This window comes from Chrysemys picta, unplaced genomic scaffold (assembly GCF_011386835.1).
Source record: "Chrysemys picta bellii isolate R12L10 unplaced genomic scaffold, ASM1138683v2 scaf72, whole genome shotgun sequence".
Classification (NCBI taxonomy): Eukaryota; Metazoa; Chordata; order Testudines; family Emydidae; genus Chrysemys; species Chrysemys picta.
This window is the reverse complement of record NW_027052779.1, coordinates 60456-82173: the sequence shown is the minus strand read 5'-3', so window position 1 is coordinate 82173 and position 21718 is coordinate 60456. Positions and strand designations below refer to the sequence as shown.

At 46.8% G+C, this 21718-nt stretch overlaps 1 protein-coding gene across 2 annotated transcripts in view; it reads right to left on the bottom strand.

Moving 5' to 3' along the window:
• The window catches only part of LOC135977905 (guanylate-binding protein 1-like), a 130556-nt gene that overhangs the window by 104957 nt on the left and 3881 nt on the right, over window positions 1-21718 (bottom strand). Inside the window, exons 2-4 of one of the 2 annotated variants that reach the window (XM_065579056.1) lie at window positions 12721-12854; window positions 9556-9604; window positions 1128-1220 (exon numbers count right to left, since the gene is read on the bottom strand). In XM_065579056.1, the coding sequence (XP_065435128.1) occupies window positions 1128-1170 (43 nt within the window). In that variant the 5' untranslated portion in view covers window positions 1171-1220; window positions 9556-9604; window positions 12721-12854. The remainder of the gene's footprint in view (window positions 1-1127; window positions 1221-9555; window positions 9605-12720; window positions 12855-21718) is intronic. The other variant, XM_065579057.1, reaches the window with a different exon arrangement.

Below are 21718 nucleotides of genomic sequence, written 5' to 3'. Positions count from 1 at the left end.
GGGACCCCACATTGGGGGCCGCGACTGGAGCCATGGGTAAAACCACGTGGGGCTACAGCACCCCCTACACCCTTAGGTCCTGCACCTATGTACAATCATATCTACTTCTGACCTTGTGACTTTATCTCAAACACTATTTATGCTTATTACCTCAACATTAACTGATGGTCACTGTGTGAAGTGTTGATGCTAATCTGTCACACAAGCAGCAGCACAACTCTCCAGAGACGTTCCTCTGGAAGATTAATGATTTGTGAGTGGAGGCAAAGTGCTGAGCTACTGCTGTTTGAATTTCTTATGCTCATGAAAGAGCAATATGTATATCAGTGCCATAACTAGGCATTTTAGCACCCAAGGTGAGCGATGATATTTGTGCTTCCTGCGAGAACCCTGCATAGGATTCTGTTTGTTCCACCTCGCATCCTGCCCCACAATACCCACTCCCACTCCACCCACTCCAGCATTGTTTGTTGAATTTTTATCCTGCTGCCACTGTTATGGCTGTGGGTCTTGTGGGACGTGTAGAATACCAGCAAGTTCTGCAGTGGGACTAGCATATTGTGGGTCCTGCAAAACCAAGGGCCATAATAGTGGGAAGAAGACAATAATTCATCAACAATGTGGGAGTGGGTATTGCGGGGATGATACAGGAGTGGGATTAAGTAAATAGAAATCCCATTCTACAGACTACATGAATGCCCAGCTTTGAAGGCAGAGTCACCACCAGCAGCAGCACAGAAGTAAGAGTGGCTTGGTATGGTATTGTCATCCTTACTTCTGCGCTGCTGCTGGTGACAGCACTGTCTTCAGAGCTGGATGGCTAGAAAGAAGTGCCTGTTGGAAGGGTGCTCAGCTCTGAAGACAGCACGATTTCCAGCAGTAACACGGAAGAGAGGGTGTCACGGGTATGGAATGATATGGTAACATGACCCACAGGATCCCGATCCCGCTGAAGGCCTTTACCCCCTTCCCTTTTTTCTCTGTCCATTTTTCCACCTTCTGTGGCTTTACACCCTGGGCAGCTGCCCCCTCAACCAACCCTGGTTACAGCCCTGATGGATACAAGTGTATTGAGAATTATAAAGAAAACATATTTCAGAGAAAAAAATAGAGATATTTTCTTGTACCTAATACATTTTCTGGTTCTTTTCCACAGGTTACATCATCCATCTTTGTGTCCGTTTCCTTTTTCTCAGCAGCCGGCCCATTCTCACTTGCACCTGATTTAGAAAAAGATGACCACAGTGTTGCTCTATCACTTTTAATAGTGGGGGTGCTGAAAGCAAGCCCTCTTACCCCTCTCACCCCATTCCCCCAGAGCTAGTGCCCCGAGCAGGGCCTTGTCTCTGGGAGCGGGAGACCCAGATCGGGTAAGGAGGCTGAGGCTCGGGCCATTTTGGGGTCTGGTGTGGGGCCAGGAGCAGAACCCTGGGTGTGGATAACAGATTTGACCATGGGCGTGGGGCCATTAGCAAAGACCTGGGCATGGACCCAGCATCCAGGACCCCATGTTCGGGGTCAGGAGTGGAGCCTTGGGTCAAACCTCGTGGGGCTGAAGCACCCCCCACAGCCATAGTTCCTGCACCTATGTACGACCATATCTTCTTCTGACCTGTGAGATTATCACAAACATTAATTATGCTTATCGCCTCAACAATAACTGATGGTCACTGTGTGAAGTGTTTACGCTAATGTGTCACCCTGTAGCGGGGCAGTAACCCCGCTCCTGCCCTGAGGGGTTAAAACCGCCCTTGGAGAGGGCTGTGGTTGGGGAAACCTGGGCTGATCGGGGAAGTAACCACAGCTGGGCCGTGCCCCAGTCAGGCCGCAGCTGGCCCTATAAAAAGGCTGTGAGCCAGGAGCTCGGGAGACTCTCTCTCTAGACTTTGAGAGGGAGGGACCAGGCTGCAGGGAGCTGAGGGAAGGTACCTGCAGTGGAGCAGGGCAGGGGGAAGGCCAAGGGAGCTTCGGCCTGGAAACCTCCCAGGCTGCTGCCTAGTGGAAGTCCAAACAGGTACTCGGGTTGCAGGGGACAGCCCAAGGCTAGGCAGAGGCAGCAGGTCCAAATCCAACCTTCCCTACGATGAGTGGCGTATGCTGCAGTCTGTCCCAGGGAGCTGGGGCAGGTTGATGACTGTCAGTAGCCTAAGACTGAGGTAAGGTGGGGATAGGGGGTGGGGGTTCCCCGTGGAGGGGAGACCCCGAGACTGAGGGCTGTACTGCCATGGGGCAGAACCCCAGTGGAAAGGGGCACCAGAGTCCAGGGAGGGACATGGGGGCCCAGCGGTACTGAGACACCGGCTGACAGAGGGTGCTCCGGAGGCTGGAAGCTAATTCCCTGGGACACCAGCAGGAGGCGCCGCAGCGGTGAGTCTCGCATCACTACAAGTGGTGGAGAATGCAGGGAATTGCGGTCCGCCCCTTATACAAGGGACAAGACAGAGTAGCGGGACTATTGCCCAGACGTAAAGACAAGGGGACAATGGATCCCAGGTACACTGGGGGTTATTATGTGGAGACCCCAGGTTCCATCCCAGGCTGGGCCCCAGGGTCAGCGCCCCAGAGGAAGGAGAGAGACGACCTGCAGGTGATCCGGGAGGCCCAACAGGGAATATGGGAGGTCCAGTGGGGCCTCCATGAACAATTGGGCTGGCTGGTGGAGGGACAGCAGGCCCTAACCTAACTCCTTCAGCTGGAGTTCCGAGGTGACAGCGGAGGGCCTGAGCAGCGGAGCGCCAAGGCCAGGAGGCCTGTGGCAGGGCGCAGGGCTTGCTACACCTGCCGACAGATAGGACATTTAAAATGGGACTTCCCAATTGGGGTGGGGGCAGGGCGCCGCATCCCAAGCTGGGACCAGGACAGGTCTCAAAGCCAGTCTGCCGGGTGAAAGAACCCAGGCGACTGCTGACCTGTTGGGCCTGTGGGCGACAGGGCCACATGCCGTGGACATGCCCAGGCCCGACGTGGAAGGTGTAGATCAGTCCCGGCAAGGGGACGGAACCCCAAAGGGAACATGGGAAGCCCCAGAAAGCACGGAGGTGGGTTGCCTGCTGGAGCTGCCAGGTACCCTGACATATTCGGAGGCACTTCCCCCTCAGGGGAACTGAGTGGAGGCCAGAGGAGGTGCCTCTGCATCTGGAAGGGCCAGAATAGGAGAAGGCAGTAGCCGGGACTAGGCGGTCGACTAGGGTGCCAAGTTAAACGGGACGCCATATTCAAGGGGAAAAAAATCAAATGAAAAGAAAAAAAAGAAGAAAAGATGCACATGGCAGAAAGAGGAAAGAAAACCCTCAGGAGCTGAGTGTCGTAAAGGAAAGGCTGAGAAGGAAAAGGACCAAGCAAAACAGCAAAGATACTTCCTGAAATATCTTCTCTTTAATCCAAATAAAGATGGAAGCAGTTCACAGCATCCAGATGAAGGAATTTTACTAGGAGAGGAGGTTAGCTCACATCTGCATGGAAGCAGTTTAGAAGATCAAGATGAAGTATATTACTTCAAGATGAGGGTAGCTCACATCCACAAAAAAGCAGTTTGGAAACTCAAGATGATGGAAACTTACTTCTAGATGAAGGCCACTCACAGCATGAGACTGATATGGAAGTGGAGAAAATGTATTCACCTTCAGAGACACATGCAGAAATTGAAGTAAATGAAGTAGAAGGAAGAAAGGATGAGGAAGTTACAAACAAGTTACAGTATGGGAACCCAGCTTCTTGGCCCAGACATGATGAGAGTGTGCGGCAAATTCTCGTGGAACATGGACCCGAACAAGTTCTTGAATTTCCCTTCCCTAGGGACAGAAATAAAAGAAAATTCCCTGCTCAGCATTACAAGAGGAAACTCATTAATGGGAAAGAAATTCATCGAAACTGGTTACAATATGCAGTGTCGAAGGACTCTGTGTTTTGCTTTTGCTGCAAGTTGTTTAGAAATCAATCAATTGGAACATCACTTACTGAAAATGGTTCAAAGGACTGGAAAAACATATCTTCAATTCTCTCTTCACATGAAAGAATACAGAACATTTGGAATGTTTTCAAAATTGGAAAGAACTTGAATTATGATTGAAAAAAGGAAAAACTATTGCTGAAGAAAATTTACGTGTGGTCAAGAAAAAAAGAATATTGGCAACAAATATTAGTGCATCTCATTGCTTTAGTGAGAGTTCTCGGTGGGCAAAATTTAGCATTCCGCAGCCGCGGTAGAAATGAAAATGTATACACTCCAGGTCAAGGAAACTTTTAAAAATATGTTGAATACCTAGTTTTGTTTGAGCCACTCATGAAGGAGCATCTTCGTAAAATAATTGAATATGAAACACAGGTTCATTACTTAGAAAAAACTATGCAGAATGAACTGACCCAAATCCCAGCAAATGCCATTAAAAAGAAATTTGTAGAAGCTGGCCATTCTGCAAAATACATTTCAATAATACTGGACTGTACACCAGATGTGAGTCATGTTGAACAAATGATGATGATCATTTGTTTTGTGGATATGGAAACGTCTGCAGATGAAGATAATGTTATAGTGCTCATAAAGGAACATTTTTAGGATTTTGTACCGCTGAAGGAGATGACTGGAACATTTATGACTGAAACTATTCTACAAGAGCTTGAAACAATGTCATTATCTGTTGAAAACTTACGAGGCCAAGGCTATGACAATAGGAGTAACATGAAGGGTAAATACAATGGTGTGCAAAGGAGAATGATGCAAATCAATCCTAGGGCCTTTTTTGTTCCTTGCAGTGCACATTCTCTGAATTTGGTTGTCAATGATGCTGCTAGATGCTGTTTGGAGGCAAGCAGTTTCTTTGACCTGGTGCAACGTGTTTGTTTTTCACAGGCTCAACATGTCGTTGGGAGATTCTGACTTGCCATGTGAATTCTCTAACTGTGAAACCACTTAGTCAGACAAGATGGGAGAATTGCATTGATGCTTTAAAGCCTCTTCACTATGAACTTGGAAACATTTATAATGCCCTAATTGAAATTTCTGGTGATACTACCTTTACTGGATCATCTGGCAATACGGCACGTATAGATGGAGAAGCTCTTATAAATGGCCTTTCCAAGTTCAAATTTGTGACTTCACTCATTTTGTGATAGAACATCCTTTTCAAGTTTCAGAGTAACAGCCGTGTTAGTCTGTATCCGCAAAAAGAAGAACAGGAGTACTTGTGGCACCTTAGAGACTAACAAATTTATTAGAGCATAAGCTTTCGTGGACTACAGCCCACTTCTTGGGCTGTAGTCCACGGATATGCATCCGATATGCATCCGAAGAAGTGGGCTGTAGTCCACGAAAGCTTATGCTCTAATAAATTTGTTAGTCTCTAAGCTGCCACAAGTACTCCTGTTATCCTTTTCAAGATTAACCTCACTAGTTAGCAGCTTCAGGAAAAGAACTTGAACATACATTCTGCTATTCAAAAACTGCAGCAAACTAAAAATATCCTGGAGGAATTCAGAAGTGATGAAGGGTTCGAAAGAACACTTATAGATTCTCTCGAGCTTGCTGAAGAAATAGACTTTCCGACAGAATTTGAACCAGAGCCAGTTCACATTTGGCAAAAGAAACGGCAGTTTTCACATGAAGGATGAGACACACCCATTCAGAACCCCAAACACAGGTTCAATGTGAAATTCTACTTTGCAGTCCTTGATACAGCTATTCACTTGGTCGATGAAAGATTTCAACAGATGCAGCAGCTAGAGGCAGTATTTGGTTTTCTCTATGATATCCACAGCTTGCAAAAGAAAACAGCAAAACAGATAAGAGAATGTTGTATAAAACTGGAGTCGGCATTGACTCATGAAAATTCAAAAGACATTGATGCTACAGACAGGTGCAGTGAGCTTCAGGCTTTTCCAAGACAACTTAAGAAACATTCCACTCCTGAAGAAGTACAGAAGTTTTCTTGTGAAAATAAACTCACTGACAGTTTTCCAAACGTTTGTTTATCTCTACTCATTCTTTTAACTTTGCCAGTTTCCATAGCTAGTGGGGAGCATAGCTTCTCAAAGTCAAAATTGATAAAAACATATCTGTGTTCAACAATAGTGCAAGAGAGACTTGTTGGACTTGCCACAATGTCAATAGAGGTATGAAATAGCTGGAAAACTGGATCTAAAAGAACTAATGACTGAATTTTCAAAACTTAAAACAAGAAATGTCATGTTTTAAGAGCATGGAGTGTTTTTTATTTGGAGTGTTTTGTAAAGTGTTTATTTGGAATTAAAGTTCATTGAAGACTTGTCTTATTTCTTTCTGTATTGGATGTGGTGGTAATGGCAGTTAAAACAGCATAGCACAACGGATTATTTTGGATTGTAATAATAAAAATTATAATTAATATTTTTAATGCATTTTTATTTGACATCAGACTGAAATATCATCTAGCTGTCGTGTACAAATCTATTCTGAAAATTTCGTGTGTCTATTTTATCTGATCTCAGAAACATTGGTTGGACTCAGTAAGGAGGGCCTGGCAGGTTTCCTCAGAAGCAATTTCATTCTTGCTTTCCACAGTCCTGTGATGTGCCATTATCCCAGCCTGGCCAGTGACATGTGAGAGACCATTGTGAAAGGATGTATGGATTACTGCCCCCTCTCACCTTCCCTGCCTGGTGTCCTACTGTTGGTGCATTTAGGAGACATCTCAACTTCTTGTGGGGTAGAAACCAAAGACCCAGTATCTGACAAGTGGGCCAGGAGCTGTGTGTGCGGGTGATTATTGCTGCTTCTCCATACATTTGGGGAAATTCTGGCTCACAAAACTCACCAGGGAATTAGGGAGCTGCATTATAAGAGGCCCTTGTCCCTGGACTAGAATCCTGCCTCATTTCCTGGCTCACCAGCTGGAGCAGTCAGCCACAGATGCTGCCTTCCTCACAGTGCCCATCCCATGGGTCCAGGTGAGGGGGCATGGTATATGGGAGGGGGACATCAGAGTGGGAAACACAGAGCTGCAGGGGCATTACACAGACTGAGGTTCAGAAGGGCTAGTGGGGGGGAGAGACTGGGGTGGGGGCACAGGAGGTAGTGCAGTAACAAAGTTGAGCAAGGAGCTGAATGGGAGTTGGGGACAGGAACACATGGGGATGGGGCAGATGTGCCTGACTGAATGGGAGAGGCTAAGGGTCATCCAGGGTCTGCATGGGATTCCCCAATTCCCTAACAACCCCCCCCCCCAAAAAAAACCCAGATGGCTGGGGCTGGGGCCATTCCTCTGACCTACTCAGATCCAGGTGTCTGCTTGTACACAGAATGGTATCCTGAGATTGACAGCCTTTCCTTTGTGTTGCTAGCAAGGCAGAAAGTCCTCCTCCTTACAGCCAAGCTATTTGCATTTTCATTAAAACCTCCACTCTGAGTCTTCTGGCCTGCTTGGTTCAACTCCTTGCACTTCAAATCCTCAGCACTGTCAGCCAAGCAGTAAAGCATCAGCAGAGCAGGGCCAGCAAGAGATAGAAGGTGCATTTTGATGTAATGGTGTCTGCCCGGATTCACCAGGAGGGTGAGCTGGTGTGAGTCAGGGATCACAGAAGGAAGAGGGGTTTGAGTGCCAAGTTACAACAGGACCCATATAGTGTGCTTATCTGGGTATTAGAAGCTCTCTATGATTCTTTCCTGGCCTGGCTGAGAATCATTTTGTCCTACAGCCTCAAACTCTACCCAGGTCCTGACCCAACACAAGGTATGATCAACTCACAATTTCAAGACTGGAGCAATGACAGAGAAAACCCTGGTCAGGAAAGAGGACCAGGCTGGGGTGAGTGCTGGCGTGTGTTCCCTCGAGCTCTGGTATAGCATATCCAGGTGTGGCCTTATCAAAGGTAACCGAATCAGGTGACAAGACAGAACCACTGGAGGTCACCTCAACAGCAGAACCTGCCCCATGTGTCTTTACTGTTCTATTCTGCTGTCTTACATTTTATTATGTTCTGGCTCTGATCTGGGGGAGTTAGTAAGAATTTCACCCTTGCCTGTGTGTGCTGGAGTTGGTACTTTCAGTAAATTCCTGTGATTCTATAAGTGAGCTTCACAACATAGCAGGCTGCCCCTCCCTCCCCCCTTCCCACTTCCACATGCCCACTCTTATCAAAGTATCCATGCCCAGCACTGTTAGCTCTGGGGATTTGGTGTAGTTTGGGTTCTTTGGAGAGGGAACTTTGATAAACACGGTGCTGGGGGTGCATAATTAAAGTTGTGATGTGTATTTTGTGAAGTATGGTGCTTGTGCTGTCAGTGAAATATGGCTTGAGGAGACATACGATTAGGTGGCCTAATTTTTCCTGTCTTTGCTTTCGTAGGGTTGTATGGATGTGGCAACCTTAAGTGTTTCAAAGTGAATTTTTCTAAGTACTAATAAGTATCAGCATTGATAAATATTGTTAAGCTCTAAGGTGCAGTTGGCTGTTGTGTGCCATAAGGGCTTTTGGAGACAAAGACAATCACAAATCTTGTTAAAGTCAGTAAGTGCCTAAATCCCACCCTGAGGATCAATGGAAGGATCAAACAAACCCCTTTAAATAGTAAAAATAGTGGCAGCCAATGGGGATCGCCTCCCAAGCCACTAGGCCACATGGCCACGTCAGAGCTAACCTGGGGGGTTAACTGGGTCATCCTGTTGCAAATGCAGGGGCTAGGATATAGATCACAGCCTGTGTGTGTTGGAGAGAACAAGCCAGGAGAAGCAGTAGTGAGTTTGACCCCGAGAGGACACAGAGAGACAGAGCTACTTGGGCACAGAACTGAGAACTGGAGGGGCAGACGTGGGGATTTCTGAGCAAGGAAACTACCTGCTGCTGTTTGTTTCCAGTGTGTTCAGGGCAAGAGGACTTTATGTGTCCATTCTTTGTAAATCCACAGGATTGTACCAAGAACATACCTGACTTGCACAATTGATTTCTCATCCAAATGGAATCAATGCTACAGCCCCAAATATTGGTGAAGGGCTCTAGTGTAATGGATCTATGGGACACATATGCCTTGAATGATTAATAATTAATGATTCCTTCTGGCCTTCAAAAAAAAATTAGAAAACCTCTCTGCATCTGTTTATCCCTAAATAGGATCCACTTATGATGACAATAAGAAAATGGTTCACATCATGTGACACTTTGTCTAAGCACCCACAGACCAGCAAGGGCCATCCACATCTATAGGAACTGAAATGGCTAAATGAGGATGTTGTTAATCACCTAGGCAAGAATCGCTCGTAATATGGATATGGATAAAACCTCTTTCTCCCTCTCAGCCTAGCAAAAAGAACCGCAAGTTACCAAGCAAGACGCTTACCCTGCTCTCCTATGCAAAGTGGCCCAATGCACAGTGAATGGATCAAGAAGAGGTGGGTGGGGAAGATGCAAGTTAAACAACTAGAAATGTGGCTGTAAAATTGAAGGTCAAACCAGGCAACTTGTTCCCCCAAGAAATGCAAGCCACAAGTTTTCATCCAAAATTATAAACTATACATTGTTTCCTTGTAAATTAACTATAGAGTGAATAATCTTTTACCCCAAGTTAGAATCTACCCATTTGCTCACCTTCTGAGTCAGATCTACATCCTTCTGTATGTGGAAAATCTCTCTTGTTCTATTGTAAGTCGTAAATAATATGAATCCTTAAGTATAATCAAACAATATATAAAGTATGTCCTTTAAATTGAGAAAATTATAAGACGTTTATTGGTTTTCATTCTAAATAATTGTTGCATTGTAGAAGTAATAGCCCACCCCCCACACAAGCATCTTACCACCAAGGCTCCCTGCACATCCCTGCCACAGGCCCATTTCCCCAAAGCCCCATTCAAGCCCTCTTGTCCCCCAACTGTGCTCTTTCTACCTGCTGCCCTCATATCCCTGCTTACTCCTTCAGGACATCCTTCAAACATCCTCTCAGCCCCAGAATGCATTGCCATGCTTCTGCTGCCTAGTCTGCTTCCCAGGCTCATTAGGGACATGTGCAGAATTCAGCTAGTGAGGCAAGGACAGAGTCAGTTGGAATGAAACCAAAAATGGAAAGTTTAAAATATGACATTTTTCACACAATTTTTGCATACGATTCATGTTATGAAAATTATACATCTACACTCCCAGTCATGAGGCATAAAATTACATCTATGATTGCTTGGCATATTGACTTTACAGAATAAATGGATAAATTTCAAATTCCAAATGCCTAGTCTATGTCTGAGATAAAGAGGAGATGAGTAAATGGGTAAGTTTTCAAGCATCATCATGATAGATATTATGGTGGAGCAGTCACAGAGCTGTGTTGAATAGTGAAAAAACTGGGAATATCTGTTAAATGTTTTACTACAAAAATACAAACTAGAGTGTGGGAGGGCTTTTAATTTCCTGCAATACTTGGAATTCTTGGTGAATATTTAAATATATTTTGGAAATAAAGAGAGAGTTTTGGAAAATGAGTCAGTAGTTTCTCACTTTAAAAAACAAACCAACCAACCCCTGTTGCAGAGAGCAGACAAGAAAACTGTATCTCACACTTCCGGTACAGATTACTGTACAGCTACAGTTTACATAAATACCACTTCTAAGTTTTTGCCTTTTGGAATTTATGTGAAAATATGTTTTTATTTCTTAACTGATGTGCCAGTTTGAATTCTCCACATTAATTATATGATGACATTATTTTCTAGATTATGATATATGTCTTCTATATGTAACAGTAGATTTGCCAAGCAATTCGTTCATTAAGTGATGGTATTAATTAGAAGGTAATTTGCTAGGACGTTAATAGTATACCATTCAATAGCGCACATCACCATGTATTTTTGACAGGAATCCACACGCAGTTAGGGTCCCATTTCTGGTCATGTACATGTTTGGCACTGTCAGCCATTTTGAAAAAAATATTTTTCTTAATTTTCTAACAGCTAATAAGGAATAATGGAATCTATCTATCTATCTAGTTTTGTTAGACAGGAGTAACAAACAAAACAATGTTATTTCACCATTATTCCTTAGTAGCTGTTAGAAAATTAAGAAAATTTGTTTTACATCCATAATGTATCCTGAGTATTTGATTTAAATTCTCACAGAAAAAAACTTAATTTAATGTTAAAGTTACTCTGTTCTAGTATAATTACAATTTCCGTAGACACTGAAAAGCTGTGAAATAAAAAGTTACTGTCAACAGCCACATCACAATTTCTTTACTGACACTGATATAAATTTTGTCATCTCTGACCTATTAACAATCCATTCTTCACACCCATGGGATTCCCCAATTCCCTAACAACCCCCCCCCCAAAAAAAAAAAAACCCAGATGGCTGGGGCTGAGGCCATTCCGCTGACCTACTCAGATCCAGGTGTCTGCTTGTACACAGAATGGTACAATGGTAGAATGGTAGAATCAAATACAGAGAATTACAATAGAGCAGGTTATTCCCATATATAGGAAGAATATATTTAATGCAAACGTTGAAATGAATGGAGAAGCAAAAACAAAGTTTCCAGTTTTGCTTTGTTTAACTTTTTAATGTTTAATGACAACACATTTTACGTTACTATCCCTGTTGGTGACATAGTAAGAACTAGAGAGTTCTTTTGTCTCCAGGAATTCAGACTGGGTTCCACATTTTCCCTACTTCAGAAAGCAAAGGTCTATTTATCCAATGTAAACCAATACACTAAACTCTCATGTCTTCTCTCACATTTTTGCAATTGGTTTCCATAGAACACAAAAATTCAGAAGCCAATGGCTCAGCCATCAAGGGAGAAGGCCTTTCTCTTTACAGTTAATCTTCAGTCAGAGAATGTATTAACTAGTTCAAATCAGAATAAGGGAATTTATTCTCATGCTGTCTATGGATTTATTTTACTTTTGCCCTGCTGTGACTATAAAAATAACAGTTTAGTGTTAGAAAACATAGCCCTTTAAATGACACCAGTAGAACCCCAGATTTAGGAACACCTCAGGAATGGAAGTTGTCTGTAACTCTGAAATGTTTGTTAACTCTGAATAAAGTTTCAGAGTAGCAGCCGTGTTAGTCTGTATCCGCAAAAAGCACAGGAGTACTTGTGGCACCGTAGCTGAAGTTTGAAGTACCTTAGTTCGAACTTACCTTGGTCCACACTCGGCAGGCAGGCTCCCCCGTTGACTCCGCGGTACTCCTCTCGCCGAGCTGGAGTACCGCAGTCGACGGCGAGCACTTCCGGGTTCGACTTATCGCGTCCAGACTAAACGCGATAAGTCGAACCCAGAAGTTCGATCGCTCGCCGTCGAACTACCGGGTAAGTGTAGCCAAGGCCTTAGAGACTAACAAATTTATTAGAGCATAAGCTTTCGTGGACTACAGCCCACTTCTTCGGATGCGTTATGGTTCTTCTTTCAAAAATTTACAAACTGAACATTGACGCAATACAGATTTGAAACTTTACTGTGCAGAAGGAAAATGCTGCTTTTAACCATCTTAATGTAAATGAAACAAGCACAGAAACAGCTTCTTTACATTGTCAAATCTTTTTAAAAAAACCTTCCCTTTATTATTTTTAGCAATTTACATTTAACTCAGTGCTGCACTGTACTTGCTTTTTTTCTGTCTCTGCTGCTGCCTAATTATGTACTTCCATTTCCAAATGAGGTGTGTGGTTGACAGGGCAATTTGTAACTTTGGTGTTCATAACTCTGAGGTTCTACTGTATATACACGTTTACAAGCAACAGATCAGAAGAGAATATCTTACCTCCCACTCTGAAATGCTCCAATTATTCTTTTTTTTCTGAGTTTGATGTTCTGTGATAAGCACTCACTGTTTGCCTTCTACCTCTTTCTTTCCTCTCCTCTGCTCTCTGGCTGGTTGTTTTTTCAAGCCCTTTGCTTTTATAGAGGGATAAGATTAGAAAGTGAAAGTAGAAGCAATAGTTTACTGCCACAATTCCCATAAGTATCTCTTTAGTTAATAAATATGAGTATTTGAAAAAAAACTGATGAACTGATGATTAGGGAGGGGAAGAGGAGGCAGAGGGGCCAAACTGGATGATGCCATTGAAGAACACCTGAGGAAAGGGGGAACAGAGGCTTAGAGAGGGAAACAATGGCCTTCCAGGCACTGTGTGTGTGTGGGGGGGAGTGAATGCAGTTTTGCTCTCCTTCTCCTTTCTCCCACTCCCCATTTTCTCCTCCATTTCTGATCTCACTACTCCCAGCATAATCCAACCACAGACCCCATCCCCAAGTCTTATTCCTCCCCGGCAGGCTCCACCATCCCCACTCTGCCACAGACACTCCCTCAGAGAAGATGTAGCTGCATCCCTCACCCCCGTCCTCTCCTGGCAGGTCCCAGAATGCCCTATAAACCCCCACCCTTTGGTACAGTCTATTTCATCAGATTTTCAATTTAAGGATTAAGCATGGCAATTTTCTGGGCTGTGACATCCCAACTACCACACACATTGTCCACTACTTTCATTTTCCAGTCTTACGACACACAAACAGTGGTGGTGATTGACTAGTGACTTTGTGTATGGGGCTGTTTAGAATCTTGCAAGAAGGGGAATCCCTGCTGTGTGAAGTAGATAAACATGTTATAATGGGGTCTTGTGTTGCTGAGGGAGTGAAGAGTGAGAGTTTAAGACAACACCAAAGGAACAGAGCATGAAGAATAATGTACCTGAATAAGAATAAACAGTTGCACTGGGTCGTGTACCCGTACCTAGAAGTGGCAGAAGCAGCGGCGGCTCCAGGCACCAGCGCTCCAAGCACGTGCTTGGGGCAGCAAGCCACGGGGGGCACCCTGCCAGTCCCTGCAAGGGTGGCAGGCAGCTGCCTTCGGCAGCATGCCTGCGGAAGGTCCTTCAGATTCGGCAGCAATTCGGTGGCGGATACGCCGAAGCTTCGGGACGGTCGGACCTCCTGCAGGGGTGCAGCCGAATCCGCGGAACTGGGGACCTCCCACAGGCATGCCGCCGAAGGCAGCCTGCCTGCCCTGCTTGGGGTGGCAAAAAGCTAGAACCACCCCTGGGCAGAAGAAACTGATTTCCTTGTAAGGTACAATATAAATATAGAATTTAGCAAGAGATGTTAAGAGTAACAAAAAGGGTTTCTTCAGGTATGTTAGCAACAAGAAGAAAATCAAGGAAAGTGTGGGCCCCTTACTGAATGAGAGAGGCAACCTAGTGACCGAGGATGTGGAAAAAGCTAATGTACTCAATGATTTTTTTGCCTCTGTCTTCACGAACAAGGTCAGCTCCCAGATTGCTGCACTGGGCAGTGCAGCATGGGGAGAAGGTGACCAGCCCTCTGTGGAGAAAGAAGTGGTTCGGGACTATTTAGAAAAACTGGATGTGCACAAGCCCATGGGGCCGGATGCGCTGCATCCGAGGGTGCTAAAGGAGTTGGCGGGTGAGACTGCAGAGCCATTAGCCATTATTTTTGAAAACTCATGGCGATTGGGGGAGGTCCCAGATGACTGGAAAAAGGCTAATGTAGTGCCCATCTTTAAAAAAGGGAAGAAGGAGGATCCAGGGAACTACAGGCCAGTCAGCCTCACCTCAGTCCCTGGAAAAATCATGGAGCAGGTCCTCAAGGAATCAATTATGAAACACTTAGAGGAGAGGAAAGTGATCAGGAGCAGTCAGCATGGATTCACAAAGGGGAAGTCGTGCCTGACTAACCTAATTGCCTTCTATGATGAGATAACTGGCTCTGTGGATGAGGGGAAAGCAGTGGATGTGTTATTCCTTGACTTTAGCAAAGCTTTTGATATGGTCTCCCACAGTATTCTTGCCGCCAAGTTAAAGAAGTATGGGCCGGATGAATGGACTGTAAGGTGGATAGAAAACTGACTAGATCATCGGGCTCAACGGGTAGTGATCAATGGCTCCATGTCTAGTTGGCAGCCGGTTTCAAGCGGAGTGCCCCAAGGGTCGGTCCTGGGGCCGGTTTTGTTTAATATCTTTATTAATGATCTGGAGGATGGTGTGGACTGCACTCTCAGCAAGTTTGCAGATGACACTAAACTGGGAGGCGTGGTAGATACATTAGAGGGTAGGGATCGGATACAGAGGGACCTAGAGAAATTAGAGGATTGGGCCAAAAAAAACCTGATGAGGTTCAACAAGGACAAGTGCAGAGTCCTGCACTTAGGACGGAAGAATCCCATGCACTGCTACAGACTAGGGATCGAATGGCTAGGAAGCAGTTCTGCAGAAAAGGACCTAGGGGTCACAGTGGATGAGAAGCTGGATATGAGTCAACAGTGTGCTCTTGTTGCCAAGAAGGCTAACGGCATTTTGGGCTGTATAAGTAGGGGCACTGCCAGCAGATCGAGGAACGTGATCGTTCCCCTTTATTCGACATTGGTGAGGCCTCATCTGGAATACTGTGTCCAGTTTTGGGCCCCACACTACAAGAAGGATGTGGAAAAATTGGAAAGAGTCCAGCGGAGGGCAACAGAAATTATTAGGGGTTTGGAGCACATGACTTATGAGGAAAGGATGAGGGAACTGGGACTGTTTAGTCTCCAGAAGAGAAGAATGAGGGGGGATTTGATAGCAGCCTTCAACTACCTGAAGGGGGGTTCCAAAGAGGATGGAGCTCAGCTGTTCTCAGTGGTGGCAGATGACAGAACAAGGAGCAATGATCTCATGTTGCAGTGGGCGAGGTCTTGGTTGGATATTAGGAAACACTATTTCACTAGGAGGGTGGTGAAGCACTGGAATGCGTTACCTAGGGAGGTGGTGGAATCTCCTTCCTTGGAGGTTTTTAATGCCTGGCTTGACAAAGCCCTGGCTGGGATGATTTAGTTGGGAATGGGTCCTGCTTTGAGCAGGGGGTTGGACTAAGTGACCTCCTGAGGTCCCTTCCAACCCTGATATTCTATGATTCTATGACTTGTAATTAAAGAAGCTGAGATGAATGGAGATGAAATGAGGATGAGCTGTGGAAAAGATGATTGGGAGAGAGATATGTCAGCAGGTCATGGAACAGGTCACTCAAACCCCTAGTGGTCGCCTACCACAGCACACTGGAATCTTCGACCAAAGGAGGGCTCCCTGCTGTGTGTTTAAAGGTGTACCTCCATCACAGAGAGATCATAGAATATCAGGGTTGGAAGGAACTTCAGGCAGGGCCGCCCTGAGGATTCAGGGGGTCTGGGGTCTTCAGCGGCAGGGGGCCCCCGCCGCCGAATTGCCACCGAAGACCCGGCACTTCAGCGGTGGGTCCTCGGGCAGAAGGACCCCCCGCTGCGGGTCTTCAGGGCACGTTGGCATCGGGTCCCGGAGAGGAAGGACCCCCCCGCCGCTGAACTGCCACCGAAGACCCGGAGCGGAAGAAGCTCCAGGGGCCTGGGCCCCGTGAGAGTTTTCTGCGTCCCCCGGAGTGAATGAAGTACCCCACTCCAAGGGCCCCAAAAAACTCTTGTGGGGGGCCCCTGAAGGGCCCGGGGCCTGGGGCAAATTGCCCCACTTGCCCCCCCCCCCGCGTGGTCCTGACTTCAGGAGGTTCAACCCTCTGCTCAAAGCAGGAACAATCCCCAACTAAATTAACCCAGCCAGGGCTTTGTTCTGCTATGTAGAGGGCATTACTTACCCTGTTGTAAACAAGCAGACAGCCAGAAGAAGGAGGAGAGACAGGATAGAAAAGACAGGTCCAATATGGATTTAGCTGATGTTCTTTGGAACTTTTGAGAGCTGGCAAGCCGACCATGACACCTGTGACTTTTATTCTGGTTCACAGTCTGGTCAAGATTGTCATCTGATTGGATCCTTTCTCCTTGGGCAAGGCCAGGTTGGATGAATACAGCACAGTTAACTTCAGAATTCAATCAAAAGGCAAGAGAGTGAGATAGGATAGGAGAAAAGAAACAGTGGGGCAGAAAGTAAAACAACAAGGGAAGAGAAACCATTACAGGAACTACCCGTTGAGCCCGATGTTCTAGCCAGTTTTCTATCCACCTTATAGTCCATTCATCCAGCCCATATTTCTTTAACTTGCCCGCAAAAATACGGTGGGAGACTGTCAAGGCTGTATGCTGTATCCCCACTTTGAACTTTAGGGTACAAATGTAGGGGCCTGCATGAAAACCTCTAAGCTTAACTACCAGCTTAGCTCTGGTCCGCTGCCACCATTTCCCAAATGGATTTCCTCCCTGGGAAGCCTTGAGAAACCTTCACCAATTCCCTGGTGAATACAGATCCAAACCCCTTGGATCTTAAAACAAGGAGAAATTAACCATCCCCCATCCTTCCTCCCACCAACTGCTGGTGAACACAGATCCAAACCCCTTGGATCTAAAACAAGGAGAAATTAACCGTTGCCCTCCTTCCTCCCACCAACTCCTGGTGAATCCAGATCCAAACCCCTTGGATCTAAAACAAGGAAAAATCAATCAGGTTCTTAAAAAGAAGGCTTTTAATTAAAGAAAAAGGTAAAAATCATCTCTGTAAAATCAGTATGGAAATTAACCTTACAGGGTAATCAAACTTAAAGAGCTCAGAGGACTCCCCTCTAGTCTCAGGTTCAAAGTACAGCAAACAAAGATAAACACTCTAGTAAAAGGTACATTTACAAGTTGAGAAAACAAAGGAAAACTAACATGCCTTGCCTGGCTACTTACTTACAAGTTTGAAATAGGAGAGACTTGTTTAGAAAGATGTGAAGAACCTGGATTGATGTCTGGTCCCTCTCAGTCCCGAGAGCGAACACACTCCCAAACAAAGAACACAAACAAAAGCCTTCCCCCCCTCAAGATTTGAAAGTATCTTGTCCCCTTATTGGTCCTTTGGGTCAGATGCCAGCCAGGTTACCTGAGCTTCTTAACCCTTTACAGGGAAAAGGATTTTGGAGTCTCTGGCCAGAAGGGATTTCATAGTACTGTACACAGGACAGCTGTTACCCTTCCCTTTATAGTTATGACAGAGACCATATCGAAAGCTTTCCTAAAATCAAGGAATAGCACATCCAAGGCTTTCCCCTAATCCACAAAGCCGGTTATCTCATTATGTCATTATAGAAGGCAATTAGTTTAGTCAGGCATGACTTGCCCTTGGTGAATCCATGCTGACTGCTCCTGATCACTGTCCTCTCCTCTAAGTGTTTCATAATTGATTCCTTGAGGACCTGCTCCATGATTTTTCCAGGGACTGAGGTGAGGCTGACTGGCCTGTAGTTCCCCGGATCCTCCTTCTTCCCTTTTTTAAAGATGGGCACTACATTAGCCTTTTTCCAGTCATCCGGGACTTCCCCCGATTGCCATGAGTTTTCAAAAATAATGGCTAATGGCTCTGCAATCTCACCCGCCAACTCCTTTAGCACCCTCAGATGCAGCACATCCGGTGCCATGGACTTGTGCACGTACAGTTTTTCTAAATAGTCCCGAACCACTTCTTTCTCCTCAGAGGGTTGGTCACCTTCTCCCCATATTGTGCTGCCCAGTGCAGCAGTCTGGGAGCTGACCTTGTTCATGAAGAGAGAGGCAAAAAAATCATTGAGTACCTTAGCTTTTTCCACATCCTCGGTCACTAGATTGCCTCCCTCATTCAGTAAGGGGCCCACACTTTGCTTGACTTTCTTGTTGCTAACATACCTGAAGAAACCCTTCTTATTATTCTTAACATCCCTTGCTAACTGCAACTCCAAGTGTGATTTGGCCTTCCTGATTTCACTCCTGCATGCCTGAGCAATATTTTTATACTCCTCCCTGGTCATTAGTCCAATCTTCCACTTCTTGTAAGCTTCTTTTTTATATTTAAGCTCAGCAAGGATTTCAATGTTAAGCCAAGCTGGTTGCCTGCCATAATTACTATTCTTTCTACTGTGACAGACTCACACCAGTGGGGTACAGGATTCTGGTTGAGGGCAAATATACTGGTCACTGGAAGCGTAGTTTTCTGTTCCCTGAGTGACCAGAGCTGGGGCTGCACTAGAGTAATCAGGAACCTGCTAGAACCAGTAAAGGCAGGCCGGCTAATTAGGACACCTGGAGCCAATTAAGAAGAAGCTGCTAGAATCAATTAAGGCAGGCTAATCAGGGCACCTGGGTTTTAAAAAGGAGCTCACTTCAGTTTGTGGTGAGAGTGTGAGGAACTGAGAGTGAGAGGGTGTTCTGCTGGCAGACTGAGGAGCATAGGGTTACCATATTTCAGCAAGCAAAAGAGAGGATGGGAGGAACCCTGCCCTAGCCCCGCCCCATCCTGCCCTAGCCCCGCCCCTGTCCCTCCCACTCCCCCCCTCAGAACCCCCAACCCTCCCCCCACTCCTTGTCCTCTGACTGCCCCCTCCTGAGACCCTTCCCCCATCCTAACTGGCCCCCTAGGACTCTACCCCCTACCTGTCCCCTGACTGCCCCAACCCTTATCCACACTCCCACCCCCAGACAGACCCCTGGGACTCCCACGCCCCATCCAACCATTCTCCATCCCCTGACAGCCCCCTCAGAACTCCCGATCCATCTAAACCCCTCTGCTCCCCGTCCCCTGACTGATCCGATTCCTCTCCCCACCCCTGCCACTTGACAGCCCCCGCCCCCAGAACTTCCAAACACTCCCCGCTCCTTGTCCCCTGACTGCCCCCTCCTGGGACCCCTGCTCCTAACTACCCTCCAGAACCCCACCCCCTACCTAAGCCTCCCTATTCCTTGTCCCCTAACTGCCCCCTCCTAAGAGCCTCCCCACCCTAACTGCCCCCCAGGACCCTACCCTCTACCTGTACCCTGACTGCCCAAAACCTTATCCACACCCCCAAAGCCCCCCCCAAACTCCCAACCCCCCCATCTCTTGACTGCCCCCTACAGAACCTCCCTGCCCCTTTTCCAAGCCCCTGGCCTGCTTGTTGTTGGCCTTCGCCTAATGTCTCTGTGAGCTTGCTCAGGAACAGCCTGAGCCGTTTGTCCTGGCATGCTGGGCAGCAGGGGAGGAGGAGTGGGGCAGGAGCTCCAGACTGCCAGAGGCGATCTGCGAATGCAGGGAGGGAGGGAGGGAGTGATCTCTGCTGCAGGGAATGTGGAGGAGCGGCTCTCTCTGGCTGTCAGAGCCCCATGTAAGTGGCACCATCTGGCCGGCAGCCCTGTTAGCTGCGCATGCTCTGCATGGGGGGGAAGTCCGGACATTTACAAATTCCCCCCGGATGCTATTTTTAGCTCAAAAAGCCGGACATGTCCGGAGGTATCCGGACAAATGGTAACCCTAGAGGAGCACAAGCGTTATCAGACACCAGGAGGAAGGTCCTGTGGTGAGAATAAGGAAGGGGTTTGGAGGAGGCCATGGGGAAGTAGCCCAGGGAGTTGTAGCGGTCATGCAGGTGTTCCAGGACGCACTATAGACAGCTGCAGTCCACAGGGCCCTGGGCTGGAACCTGGAGTAGAGGGCGGGCCCGGGTTCCCCCCAAACCTCCCAACTGACCTGGACTGTAGGTTCTTCCAGAGGGGAAGGTCTCTGGGCTGTTCCCCAACCCACATGGTGAATCTCTGAGGCAAGAAAATCCACCAATAAGCGCAGAACCCACCAATATAGAGGAGGAAATTTGTCACACTACACATCAGGATGGTTTGCTCCTGCAAGCTCAGTAAGGTTTCTTTAAAATACAGCCAGCTCTCCTGGACTCCTTTCCCCCTCATGTTATTCTCCCAGGGGATCCTGACCATCAGTTTCCCGAGGGTGTCAATATCTGCTTTTCTGAAGTCCAAGGTCCGTATTCTGCTGCTCTCCTTTCTTCCTTGTGTCAGGATCCTGAACTCAACTATCTCAGGGTCACTGCCTCCCAGGTTCCCGTCCAATTTTGCTTCCAGGTTTGTGAGCAGCAGGTCTAGAGGAGCTCTGCCCCTAGTTGGTTCCTCCAGCACTTGCACCAGAAAATTATCTCCTATACTTTCCAAAAACCTCCTGAATTGTCTGTGCACTGCTGTATTGCTCTCCCAGCAGATATCAGGGTGATTGAAGTCTCCCATGAGAACAAGGGCCTGCAATCTAGCAACTTCTGTTAGTTGCTCAGATGTCCTGCTGCTCACCCTGTGGGGGTGGGGGTGAACCCACAGCCGTCTGTTAACAGCACCATCGACACCTGTTCAACAGGGTGCAGTGCCTCCAGAGCAGTGAGATACCGTGCTCCTGCCATGGTGACCTTCGGGGGAGTAACTCTCACCTCTTACTCTCAGCACGCCATCATGGGGCCTGGCATCGGGGGCTTCTTTGGTTATGGGGGCCATGGACATGATGGATGGGTCAGTGGGTACGGCTGTGGGAGCTCTGGGCCATGTTGAACCCAGCAAGAACATCCCCAGGACAAGGAATAACCAGGCAATGAATAATAGGATCAGCTTAGGGGCGTGGCTTTCAGAAGTGCAGAGCACCCACAACTCCAATTGAACTCAATGGGTACTGTGAGTGCTCAGCCCCTCTTTAACTCTGCCCCACACACGTCTTTAACTCTGCCCCCTACGTGTCTCTCCCACGTTACACTTTCCCTCACATTTATGAGTCTTTCCCCTCATGGCTTCCCAGCTAGGGGCTTCTTCTCGTGTTAACGTGTTGGGCTGAGTCTCATGTCAAGCCAGGCTCCATTACCCCAAAGGGCCAATGGCTGTGAGCTGCCCCTAAATGACATTTGCACTCACTGTAAGGCCCCTCCCACTGCTCCAGTGTGGTAAATGGGCTTTAGTGTCAATGAGAATCCAGCCCTGTGAGTTGTGGCCTTTTCACGGCTATTTATCGGGTGTTTCTGGCTTTGAACTTTCACACATTGGA